The following is a 12,760-nucleotide window of genomic DNA, read 5'->3' as shown; positions in this document are numbered from 1 at the left end:
GTCCCGCATTTCGATCTTGAGTCTCGTCTTGGCCATTTCGGTCTCAAGTCTTATTTTAGTCGCGCATCTCAGCTTCAAGTCTCGTCTCGACCATCACAACCTTGAATCTCAACCATCCTAGCTTCAAAGTCTCGTTCCGGTCATTTGGGCCTCAAGTCTTGTCTCGGCCCCTTTACCTCTGTTGGCTCCATCCTGGGCTCCACCTTTACGTCTTCTGTGAATCGTTATTTTACGTGACCTACTAAAGGAGAACGCAAATATTCTCACAAACACGCAGCAATCCAAGAATGAACATGTGGTTACGAGATTGTCAAACCTAATCCCCTCGGATGTGTCTTTTTCTGCACATAAGACCAAAAAGAAATGATTGTCAGATCTGATGCCCTTGCAGGTTACTATAAGGCGTTATCCCATCTGACGTGGAGTATGTTATAAAAAGTCCAATACGCAGCCTTATTCAAGGTTCGATTCTGAAAACTCTGCTAGTATTATCTTCTTTATTGTCCATATTTCATCATTTTTCCGTAGAACCCTAACTTGAGCATTCAAGTGGCATGCCGGGACATCCCGTCACTAATCTAACATCTCTTTGAAGTGTGTTTCAGGTCTTCATCATCTCTCATGTCCTAGCTCATCCAGGAGGTAGCACACGTCGGACTATTCGCTGACTGATAATTTGACCATCCACGGTATTTAATCAGAACACCGATCAAATTTAATTCCCAAACATCTTATATCTTGAACATCTCATTCGTTAGATTTGATTCCTGAACATCTTACATCTCTCAAGCACCCCATTGGTCAAATTTATTCTCAACAATCTCATATCCTGAGCACCTCACTGGTTAGATTTGATTCTTGGCACCAACTGGGGTTATCAAAGGGATAGCTCCGAGTATCAGAGTTGGATAATCTTGAGAACGATCGAGCGTCTTCAAAAAGGACATCCCCAAATATCAACATCCTCGGGTATCGAATAGGGGAGTTCTCGAACACCGATGGACATTTCTAGATTTACATGTTCGAGTAATAAAGTAGATCGGTATGCCTTAGTACTAATGCTCACTTGGGGAGACACTAATCGTGGTTGGATTTGGTCGTCTGATTGTACAACAAGCAAATGGTTGATGGACACGTGGCCATATTACAAGGAAATTCTTGTAACCACGATCGGATCAAGTCCACTAATCGTGCAGCAGACGAATGGTTGATAGGCATGTAGCATATTACAATGAAATATCTGTAATGTAGTAAGATCTAGTCCCCTAACTAATCTTCGTCATGATAACAACGGAATCCATGGCATCATATGTGGCGATTCAGTTTCCGCCAACTATATAGGTACCGAAAAAAAAGAGAGGTATGATTTTATTTTCGCACGTAGAGACAACTCTTTTCCACTAACCTCTTTTTCAATTTCTTTTTCCTAGTCTTCTTCATTCTTCTTATGAGGGTCTTGCATCTCTATGAGATCTTTGTTTTCTTAGACACGATATTGATTTTAATGTCGGAGTGACTGTACTGGTAGAGCCGACCAATCTTAACATTCTTTACCTCCTCAAACTACTGGATCTTGTGATTTACCGGAGGCAGATATAGCTTTTGGAAAGGAAAAAAACCCGAGTGAGCAAAGAGGACAGTCATGATCTGCGATCTAATCAAAACAAGTTGAATCGTTGGGGACGCGATGAACAGTGAGAGATTCGCCGACAACGATTTCGACAAGGCCCTAGTGATCATTCACGATATGATCGAAATGCTTCATATCACATATCAAAATTTTAAATCATTGAATTTGAAAATAAATGATAAATGGCTCTAATAGAAAGATAAAATAATTTGGTGTAAGTATTATTGAATGAGATTCTCTCTATAGCCTATAGAGTACAAATCCAAAAAGTCCAATCATTAATTGGATTATTTAATGTAATTAATGTAAGGCAATGCAAGCATTAATCAGGTTAAGTCATTAAATGAGTTAATGCGAGCCTATAAATCCATAAATTCACTTACTTTCTCAACCAACGAGCCAAATTAATGTGTTCAAATTTATTTTTTAAAATTATTACGATCTGATTTTTTTATTTAGCTCAATTAATAATAACACCACTGTCCGGTTAAATATTTACATTATTTCTTTCTTTAACATTATAAATAATTTAAGATTATAAAAAATTATAAATTACTTTAAGAAATAAATCTGTAATTAAGTTTTATAACACAATTACTCTCGTTGAGGTGATTTGTACGTAGGCCTTTTGAATCTGTCTTTGATTCATTTGGCATGCTCCATGCACGTGAAACTGAAAGCTGAAAAGCCCCACGTCACAAGGCCACCACCGTGCACGTCCAAAGCAGCTGGTCCCCTGCTGCAGCCTGCCGCAGCGGCAGCAAATAGAACAGTGAGTGCGTGATGCATAGTTTCACGTCCAAATTCACCATTATTGTATTTGTTGTTCTTACATGCAACTACGCATGGAGTAGGGCCGCTGTGTCCTACAAAAGAGGGGGTGACAGGAGAACAGAGCAAGCATGGAGGAGCAATAATGGACACATTGCCCGTGGAGGAAAGAACCTACGCGCTCCCACGTCTTGTCATCTCATCATCAGCCATATTGATCGTCTCCCTCCCGAAAGCAGAGATAAAACAGCGCATAAATTGCATTTGTGCTTTGTCAACAGAGGTCACTCATTCGCTCAGGCGTTCTCGGCCCGAAGAAATTAAGCGCCCCCCGGCAGGTCTGCTGCATCTCACCCTCTCTCCTGCGCCCGTTGCAGGCGTTGCAGCAGCGACGCAGTTCCACCGATAAAAGCGAGGAGAAAGTGAGGAAGGTGATGAACTGAGACACTGCCCCCTCTTTCTTTCTCTCTCTCCTTTTCATTTCCCCTCACAAATATTGACACGATGCCTGTGCTCTGCAGCGGCAGCAGTAGCAGTAGCAGTAGCAGTAGCAGTAGCAGTAGCAGAGCAGATGACGACTTCATCGCTGCAACAGCAAGCCAATGTAGGAAGAGAGAGACAAGAGTTATGAAGGTCGGAGCTGCAGGGGGTACGGTTGAGGCATGGCTCGCTTTTGACTCGTTTTCTTTTGGCAAGGCTCATGAATGGCCGGAGAATAACCTCAGAGAAGAAGAGTGGAAAAGCGCGAAAAAAGTCTAGTTTTTCTCCGTATTTTTCGTGTCTGTCTCAGTTGCTTTCTTCTCATCTCGGTCTCCTGCGCTGGTTTTCTTGTGGCCTTTATGCGTAGCTTGCCAGCTCCTGTAATCTCATTTCCTCCTTGCTTAATTTGTGTCTCGCAACTTTGAATAGCCATCTCTGGGTTTTGAGAGAATGGGGATCGATTTGAACACGATCGAAGGGGAGGAGGAAGAGGAGCCGGAGCAAACGGCCCACTGCACTCCTCCGCAGCTCCCGGCGCCAGTGGCGGAAGAGACGCCAATGTGCCTGGAGTTGTGGCACGCGTGCGCCGGGCCACGGATATGGCTGCCAAAGAAGGGGAGCCTGGTCGTGTACTTGCCGCAGGGCCACATCGAGCAGCTGGAGGACCTAGATGGCGGGGACGACGGAGGCAGAGGTGGAATCTGCCGAGGGGACTTGCCGCCTCATGTCTTTTGCCGCGTGGTCGACCTCAAGCTCCATGTCCGTTTTTCTTATCTCTTCTCACTTCCATGTCATTAGGATCGCAAACAATGATTTCTTCCCGTTTGTCGTGGGTTTCACTTCATTTGGGGGGCTTCCATGGACGCAGGCCGATACCGTTACGGATGAGGTGTACGCCGAGCTACGTCTCTTTGCGGAAAGTGAGGTAGGAATTTATGGCCCGGCGTTTAAAGTTCTAGAGTTGTATTCTATCTGAATTTTTTGGAGCAGGATTTCGAACAAAGATTGAAGAAGGGTGAGGTTGACGACGATGAGGCAGAAGAGAGTGTGGAACTTGCGAGCAGACCCTCTATTCCCCACATGTTTTGCAAGACGCTCACTGCCTCTGACACTAGCACTCATGGAGGGTTCTCTGTACCACGGCGAGCTGCTGAAGACTGTTTCCCTCCCTTGGTAACAATTATAGCCTTCAACATCTCTGATACCGAGCGTTTGATCACATTTATTTAGAGCGTCTACTTTCCAGTAGTTACTTCAGTCTATCAGATTTAGCGTCCTTGTTTTGTTTTCCTTCTCCTCTCTTTGACAAGGCAAACGTTGTGTTGAACTAGTGTATATTTGCTTCTTCCTTATTTCGGATTAGGATTATAAGTTGCAGAGGCCTTCCCAAGAACTTGTTGCCAAAGATTTGCATGGTACAGAGTGGAGGTTCCGGCATATCTACAGAGGTATGCTAACTTTGGGCCAAGACTGTCATTTATTTTCTAGTACATGAACTCAGAAGACTTGCACATAAGCCTTTCGGGCATTGTTTAAATATCTGGCTAATTTTGATGAACCTTTTTGTGCTTGTAGTCTTTGAACTCACTGTGCTTAATTCTTTTAAGGATTCGTATTGCCTGTTAGTTTTAGCTGGGGCAGGTGATGTTATTTAAGAACCACGATATTCATTTAGGAGAAAAAAGAACCTTTTCCCATTTCTTTTAATTAATAAAATGGTTTAACAGAAAAAATAAGTTTTTTTTTCAAAAAAAAAGGATGAGTGGATATTTGTTAACTCAAACTTCTATTCAGAGATTGTGTGTCGGATGCTTCAACATACAAAAACATACTCCAGAGTGACACATTCCTAGAGACAATGAACATCTAGAAGAGCAGCTATCATGTTACTGCATTTTGAGTGGTTTCAGAAAACTCCAACGCTGTGCCAGAACATCTAACTATGCTGCATCTGCCAACTCTGTTGAGATATCATAAATAAAACTTCCCTAACTTCTGACACAAAAGAACTTGCTAGCCAAGGAGAGAGATTTACTATGAAAAATGATAAACCAGAAAAAATCCAGTTAAATTGATTCCTATGACAAATAAAGACATTTAGTTATCTATTCCATTAGCTCACCGGGACACTTTACTAGGTAATTGTGATATCACTCCAGTCATCTATATGATTTATGATCTTTTAGAAGTCAGTTCTATTGATTGTACACAAACAGAATTGCAGTTTGTAAAAGATTAAACTTGATGTTAAAGGAAATTCAACTATGTACCTTGTAGGTCAACCACGTAGGCATCTTCTTACAACTGGATGGAGTGCCTTTGTGAATAGGAAAAAGCTCATTTTAGGGGATGCAGTGTTGTTTCTTCGGTATGCACTGTCAAACTTCTGCTATGTATCTCTCTTTGTTTTTATGATGAAGATCCGTTATGAAAATGAGTTTGCTCTTTGTGTGAAGTGGTAATGATGGAGAGCTGAGATTGGGCATCAGAAGAGCAACCCAATTCAAAAGCAACACTGATGCTTCAACACATACCAGTAGGAACTTGAATCCAACAACCCTTCCTGTCATTGCTAATGCTGTGTCCGCAAGAAAAGTCTTCCACGTCTACTATGATCCAAGGTATGCTTGGTTGTGTATGTAAATTCTACCTTATGTTTATGTAAAAGCTGCTAGCTATAATGAGAGTATTAGTTCTGTTCATTCTAGTTACGTTTATGTTTAACTCCCGATTGTTTCACCGTCAGTTTTATGACAAAGTCTTGTGTCCACATCTAATGCAGTTTCCAGTTATTTTTTAAAATAATATTTGATAATGATTTGAACTCGTGTACTCTTTTCGGTATATCATGTCTTAGTTTGTTTTCCATGAATGAGAGCTTGTTAGATCGTGAATCGAAAATGATAGTAGAGTTCCATGGTTTGTCATGATTCTTCCTAAGACATTTCATGTCCTGCAGAGGAAGTTCATCAGATTTCATAGTTCCATACTGGAAATTTGTGAAAAGCTTAAAAAATCCTGTTTCAGTCGGGGCGAGATTCAGAATGATCTGTGAAAGTGAAGACGCCAGAGACAGAAGGTTAGAAAAATAACCTCAAACAACATTCATAACTGGAATCTAAGTTGAAATGCATCGAATCATTCAATTACTTTCTTAAAGGTCTACGGGACTGATAACTGGGATCAATGAAGTTGACCCTGTAAGATGGCCTGGTTCCAAGTGGAGGTGTTTGTCGGTATGTTTATACACCCTTCTTTGTCCATCTTCAAACAATTCACTCCCTTTTGAGAAATAGTAGTGCAATGTTTGATCTAACAAATTCGGAAAATTTGTATCCAATACAGTTAGCACTATTAATTCTTTCCTATTCTCTTGTATACGTTACTCATGAAATTGTTAACAGTATGTGCAAACAAGTGTAGCTTGTCCTTTGTACCTGTTGCCATGTAATGGATAAAAGTTTATAGGATTTTTTCCCTTGGAACTTCCCTTTACCTTCATATATAAATTACTCTTATCCGTTCTTTTGAGAATTACCCCCCCTCAGGTTGATATATTGACAATTAATTCCTAATGTATTTGCAATTTAGTTTTTCATACTTCCTCAAACGCCGTTTAATTCTAAGTCCTTAACCCAAAAATATTGTTAAGTACCAACTTGTTACTAGTGTACTTAATTCGAAGTCCTCCCGAAGACTTAATGAGGAAATCTATTAGCTGATCATTGGAATTAACAAAAGAGATAAAGATCTCCTTAGACCTTCAGTTATACAAGGTGCACCCATTTAATTATTATAGGCGCTACCCTTTGGTTATGTTAGGCGCTCTATTATGTTCTTAGCGAGCAGGAGTTACCCTTTGGATATAATAGGTGGGCTGTTATGCCGATACGGCAACTGCTATTAATTTTTGTTCCCACCGAGTAGATGCTACCCTTTAGTTTTACCATGTGTTATCCTTTAGTTATCTTAGGTGCTACCCTTGAATTATGATAAGTCAACATCAACAATCATGCCTTATCTCACTAAATGGGGGTTGGCTATATAGATCCTTCTACGTCGTTGGGTTTTATCTCCTACTATATCATTATCTATATTTAAATAAGTTTTACTCTATTTTATCGTTGCTAACCAATCAGGGATGGAGCCAAGGTGGGGGCATGGCGGCGGCCGCCCCCTCAATTTTATAGGGTAAGAAAGGTAGGACTATAGAAATGGGGAGGGCAACGACACGACCGCCCCTCCTTAACGTAAACACACATCTTTCACTCTCCTAATATTAAATTCCTAGCTCCGTCCCTTTACCAACTCATCTTTGATCTTTCTCTTCCTTATTTAATGTTTGTATTTGTATAGTTTCACATCGCCTAACTGAAGTACTTATAGGTCTTCTAAGTACATATTCGTACCATCTTAAACGTTTATCTTAGAATTTTCCGTTAATAAGCTGATTTTTTTTAATATTGTCATTTCTTATTTGTTTATCCTCGTAGGTCCGCACATCCACTTTAACATCTTCAACTCTGCGTCTCTCATTTTTTGCTAGTGTGCTCATCTAAATATTACTATTTCATTTTATTATGATAGGTGCTACAATTTTATTTGTGTTGTAAGAACTACCCATTTTTTTCAAGTAGTTGAGAACACATGTCAAGGGAAGAAAACTTCCTTCATCTAGATCTTGTGTGAAAGAGATCTTCTAACGTTTTCATTTCTTATTTATTTATCCTCACACGTCTGCACATCATTTTAAAATCCTCATTTCTGCAACTTTGATCTTCTATTCGTGTGCTCGTCTAAATATTACTATTTCATTTTCTTACGGTAGGTGCTACAATTTTATTTGTCTCGTAAGAACTACCTCTTTTTTTCAAGTAGTTGAGAGCACATGTCAAGGGAAGAAAACTCCCTTCATCTAGATCTTGTGTGAAAGATATCTTCACACAAGTTTTATCTGCTTGTAATTGCACTTTAGACATTTTGGAACGTCGAACTCTTTCTCCTTAATAGTTTCTACTGCATTGCTAGTTGACTATGTACTTGATAAATGTATAGGTAAGTTGGGATGACGATCGTGAAGTTGGCCAGCACGGTAGACTATCTCCATGGGAAATTGAACGAACTGGTTCAGTTCTAGGCTCTGTCAGCCTGTCAACAGCAGGTTCCAAAAGGGCCAAAATCAGCCTTCCCCTTCACAGTATGGATTACTGGGTTCCAAGTAGGTCTTTGATGTTTTATCAAAACCTGGTCACTTAAGGCAAATATGTGTCTTAGTTGTTTCTAATCTGTGTCGAATTGTCTACAGATGGAAATGGGTGTCCGGACTCCAGAAAAACTGCAAGTTTCTGCAAGGTCTTGCAAGGTCAAGAATATACAAGAATCGGAGCTTTCGACAATGCCAGTGCAGCAGCTCCTCCTATTTCGGAGGTCCAAATCAGTCAATACTCAGAGAATGATGCATGTTCAGCTGCTGCAAACAGCTCTAAGATAAGTGCATCTGTTTCAGGAGGAATGTTCAGAGTGCCACTTGTGAATTCTGAGCTTCCTTCTGATTGCACAGGCTTTAACGAATCTACCCGATTCCAAAAGGTCTTGCAAGGTCAAGAAATTTTCTCGAAAGTTCCTCTCCTAGGAGTTCCATCTGATTCTCATCTGAGGGACAGAGCCTACTGCATGTTTGATTGTTCTCCTACATATCATGGTCTGAGCAAATTATCCAATGCATCTTGCCGAGCCGTTAGTCCTGCTCAACAGTCTGTATCACCAGTTCCAGTATCTTCCCCATCATCCGTACTCATGTTTCAAGAAACAAAGTCCAAGAATTCATCGACAAATTCGATATCTAGCCTGAGAAGTCACGACAACGGCGGTCATGGCTTCTACTTTGCTAAGCCAAATTGCCCAGAAACCTTCCAGAGAGATTCAAACTTTATCTTTTGGCCTCAAAGCATGAGTTTTCCTTCTTCCAACCAACAACATCAGGTGGTAAAAGCTGATGCTCCTCTACCACATTGCAAGTTGGGTTTGGAAAACAAGCAGAATGGTTGCAAGCTATTCGGTTTTCCTTTGACTGACACGGCTCCTCTAGCTAATCTAGTTGATAAAGCTCGACCAGCCGCCTCACCGTTTTCGACTCACAAGAAGGTTGACGCTGTAGTTTCAAGTTCAATGCCTCGAATTCCTGTGAAACCTCTAGCCTGCAATTGCATAAGCGCCCGGCCGCTATGCTGAGTGTGTTGCTCCGTTTTAGGCCTTTGGTTTCATGAGACAATCTCTAATCAGTGGTGCTAGAAGCTGTCTGGTGGTTGTGTTTTATGAACTAGTATCTGACTTACTTTGACAAAAATTGTTTGATATCCAGTTGCAGTCTGCAAAAGAACAACATTTTGCCAGGGTTGATCCGTAGGACTTTAGAAAAGCTGAATACTAGCTAGAAGACAGTTGGTTTCAAACGTTTCTCTGAACTTGTATCTCACTTTAATATTAGATTTGGAGTAGCTGATCTTCTTCGTAGCTAATTATTTACTAAACTGTTGGAATCTGAATCATGCTAGACTTTGATCTGCTCAGTAATTGATATCTTTGTTTTAACTTAATCATGGACCATGCTAAAGCTGTTCGTGTCGAGTTTTGTATTTGGTCAATTGTAATTTTTCGATTTATCTCTTCGCAAATGATCGTGGCTATTGGGAGATTTTATTTTATTGAAGTGTTGAGTTTTGTACAGTGTTAGTAACTTGAGTTATAAAAAAAAATAATTACTTGAATGATTATTTTAATAATTTAATTTAATTATTTTATTAAATAAATTTAAATATTATAAAATTTAATTCGACTCAATTTATTTACCATCTTATATAATTCTGTGTCCACTTTTTTTTTTTTTTTTGTGCAGAAAAAGTGGATATCAAACCGCCGGTTCAATTTCTGGTCCAGCATTGAAACATTACGGTCTAGCTATCGCTTTCAGAAGGGCCCCACCGCCTTGCAACTGATGGGTCGACCGAGACGGAGGAGAGGACTTGCGAGTCTGAAGTCCGGAAGTCGTGCTTCCCTTCGATGCGCCCATGCTTTCCCTCTCCTCCTAATGCCGATCTCTCCCAGAGGGTTTGCGTCGACGAGCGCCGACTACGGAGGCGTCCTCTGCTTCCTCGCCCTCGCCCTCGCGTCGCCTCTCTCTGCTTCTCCCCTTCGTGGCGTCTCTCCTCGAGGTCATCGATTCTGCCCCTGCATCGCCACTGTTTCGTTATACTCTTATCCTTCAGCTAATCGTTCTTGCAGATGAGAAGTACTTCATGGGGCCGGTGATAGCTTGCAGAGACGGCTCCGCAACTTTCGCTAAAGATCGGCTAAACGATGGCTTCTGTGATTGCCCTGATGGAACTGATGAACCCGGTTCGCTTCTTCCTCCCTCCTTTTTTCTTTGGCTTTTGCTTCACTCATGCCCCTTTTCCCCCTTGCCTAAACAACTACGCGACTATATTACTGACGTTTTTGATGATTATTCTCGCTATTTACTTGGAATGGTAGAGAGTAAGATGGATAAAAGATACAAGGAAGAATGAAAGATATTAAGAATGTATGAGGCACAGTATTGCCAAAGATACTGAGAATTGGATGTCAAGGAAGAAGAATGGTTTGCCATTTGTTTGCATGGGCAAGAAGGTTTATAAGGAGTTAAGCATACAATATAACCTTTTAGGAAAAGAGGAAAATCTAGTTTTCTATAGCTTGAGTTTTTCCCCCATTTCTAACCTTATTTGGGCGGTTTCCAATCTAAGAAAATAGTTGGTTGTTTTCAATTCATTGCTTTTCTTCCTTAATGTTGTGTTTGCTTGAATGGAAGTAGTAGGGAATATAAAGGAAAAGAAATAAAATTATTAATTTCTCTTGTTTACTTGGAAGTAGAGAAGAGGAAAAAATTAATGTCATTCAATTGCTCTATTTGTAAGTAGAGAAGATGAAAATTTTTAATTCCATCCAAGTATTTCTGCTAAAAAATCTAGTGGAAATGAAGGAATATGAACTTTAAGCATTTAATGTGTTCAAATAAGTAACTAATATTGTTTTGTGCTTTTAACTCCATCCGAGTAAATTAGAAAAACAGAATAAAGTGGAAATAAGATAATGCACTTCATTTCTTTTCCTTTCTCTTTACTTAAGGAAAATTTCATCAGCTATTTCTTCTTGTGCTTTTTTAACTCCATCCCCATCTTTTTCCACCAAAGTGAATTCTGCTTAAAGCTTTGAGAGAAGCTCAGTAAATTCTGTTTTATGTATATCTGAGTTGTTGAACCCTGTCTTGTTTATTTGCCTTTGGTTGAACTAAGTCTTGTTTTATGTAAATCTAGTGTTGTATGAAATTCTTCTTATGATAATTATGTCTTCTGCAAGATGCTAACTAATATTGAAGTTCTATAATTGGTAGATCTTAGATTTTTTGGGACTGGTAATTGAACTTCACTGCTGGTTAGCACTTTGAACTTGGATCTTTATGCTTTGATATGTAACTTTTGCATAGCTTAATATAGCTTGGTTTTTCAAAGATGGATCACTGTCCTGCTTTAATGGGCATTCACTATCATCATTTGAGTGGTTTGTGATAATTTGAATTAAACAATTTACATCAAATAGCAATTTACATCTAATAGCATCAATCATGATGTTTCATTCTTTTTGCTTGTGAATTTCTGGTTAAGTTGAAGTTGCTTGGTGTCGAACCTCATCATTGCTTTATAAAGTGTGTCCAGAAATAAACATGTTTGATTTTCATATCTAGTACTTCATCAATTAATTTGATTAATATTAGAAAAAAGAAACTATATTATTGAACTAATCAGTTATCCACAGATATAGATGCATATTCATTTAAAAGCTTAGGCAGGATGGTCATGCGTGAACAGGTGGAATTTGAACTGGACCAGGATGGGAGGGTCATGCTGAACATAACAACTACAGATGATTCAAACCTAGAGTTCTGCATGCAAAGTTCATCATTCTTGTCATTTGATCTAAAACCTAAGTGTGTTATGTGGATTAGATGGCAGTATCTTATTTACTAGTCCAGATTCCTGCTATTCATTGTTCTCATAATATTTTTTCCTGAGCCACTTATTTCTACTTGTTTGCGTGCTACAGGGACTTCTGCTTGCCCAGAAAGTAAATTTTACTGCAGAAACATGGGAGACACAGCTCGGTTCTTGTTCTCTTCTCGAGTGAATGATCATATCTGCGGTACGCATGCTTAAGATATGCATCCTCCTGTGTTCTTTTCGCTGAAGACTCCAATGCACTCCTGATTAGATGATAATTTAAACTACTATAACTGTTTCTTCATCATTCATATTTGTAGATTGTTGTGATGGTAGTGATGAATACGAGAGTGGAGCCGAATGCCCAAACACATGTCACAAAGATCAGAATGCTTCTGAAAATAATACTGTCACTGTCAATACAGAGTCCGACAGTTTCGACGATCTTAATACACAAAGTAGGAATACTAAGATTGATCTCGAGAATCTCATTAAGAACATACGAGGTGCAAATACATAGTTCATGTAGCATTGTAGGTGGTGCTGAGATGAGCTTCTAATGTCTACTATTCATGCAGGATTGAGGGTCGTCATTGCCATGCAGATGATCGTCTGTGCAATCGTTATGGTTGCTTTTTGCTGCCACCACTATCGACACAATCGGATTCGAAGAAGAAGATATTTCTTGAGCAGGTAGATATTAGATACTGCTCTCTAAATTTCACTGGCGATCAAGCTTTTTTACAACGCTTGTACGACACCCACATGATAATTGCAACTTTCTCGTGGATAAGAATATAATGTAAATTAATTTATTTTTTGATCTATTGTGAGAATTTGGTTTGAT

The 12,760-nt window shown here is 39.6% G+C and overlaps 2 protein-coding genes across 2 annotated transcripts; both read left to right on the top strand.

Moving 5' to 3' along the window:
* Positions 1–3,168: 3,168 nt before the first annotated feature.
* On the top strand, positions 3,169–9,473 carry LOC141843028 (auxin response factor 15-like). Its single transcript, XM_074731038.1, has 10 exons — positions 3,169–3,640; positions 3,750–3,806; positions 3,872–4,054; positions 4,245–4,329; positions 5,159–5,249; positions 5,338–5,502; positions 5,841–5,960; positions 6,042–6,117; positions 7,937–8,099; positions 8,187–9,473. Exons 1-10 carry the CDS (start codon positions 3,332–3,334, stop codon positions 9,110–9,112), a joined length of 2,175 nt encoding a protein of 724 aa, XP_074587139.1. The 5' UTR covers positions 3,169–3,331; the 3' UTR covers positions 9,113–9,473.
* A 426-nt stretch (positions 9,474–9,899) lies between these two features.
* LOC141843611 (glucosidase 2 subunit beta) lies at positions 9,900–12,740 on the top strand. Its single transcript, XM_074731660.1, has 5 exons — positions 9,900–10,092; positions 10,163–10,276; positions 12,020–12,115; positions 12,234–12,419; positions 12,492–12,740. The coding sequence occupies exons 1-5, from the start codon at positions 9,969–9,971 to the stop codon at positions 12,608–12,610; spliced, it is 639 nt and encodes a 212-aa protein (XP_074587761.1). The 5' UTR covers positions 9,900–9,968; the 3' UTR covers positions 12,611–12,740.
* The last annotated feature ends 20 nt before the right edge of the window (positions 12,741–12,760 follow it).

Source organism: Curcuma longa, chromosome 12, assembly GCF_044706935.1.
Source record: "Curcuma longa cultivar G26 ecotype Majalengka, Jawa Barat chromosome 12, ITB_CL_G26_1.1, whole genome shotgun sequence".
Lineage (NCBI taxonomy): Eukaryota > Viridiplantae > Streptophyta > Magnoliopsida > Zingiberales > Zingiberaceae > Curcuma > Curcuma longa.
The sequence above is the reverse complement of the archived record's forward strand: the minus strand, read 5'-3'. Positions and strand labels throughout refer to the sequence as shown.

Excerpts from the sequence above, each read along its gene's own strand:
- LOC141843028 (XM_074731038.1), top strand. The coding sequence starts at position 3,332 with ATGGGGATCGATTTGAACACGATCGAAGGGGAGGAGGAAGAGGAGCCG. Across the intron at positions 3,641-3,749 it reads TGGTCGACCTCAAGCTCCAT|GCCGATACCGTTACGGATGA; the intron begins GTCCGTTTTTCT and ends CCATGGACGCAG. Across the intron at positions 6,118-7,936 it reads CCAAGTGGAGGTGTTTGTCG|GTAAGTTGGGATGACGATCG; the intron begins GTATGTTTATAC and ends ATAAATGTATAG.
- LOC141843611 (XM_074731660.1), top strand. The coding sequence starts at position 9,969 with ATGCCGATCTCTCCCAGAGGGTTTGCGTCGACGAGCGCCGACTACGGA. Across the intron at positions 10,277-12,019 it reads TGATGGAACTGATGAACCCG|GGACTTCTGCTTGCCCAGAA; the intron begins GTTCGCTTCTTC and ends TGCGTGCTACAG. Across the intron at positions 12,420-12,491 it reads TCTCATTAAGAACATACGAG|GATTGAGGGTCGTCATTGCC; the intron begins GTGCAAATACAT and ends CTATTCATGCAG.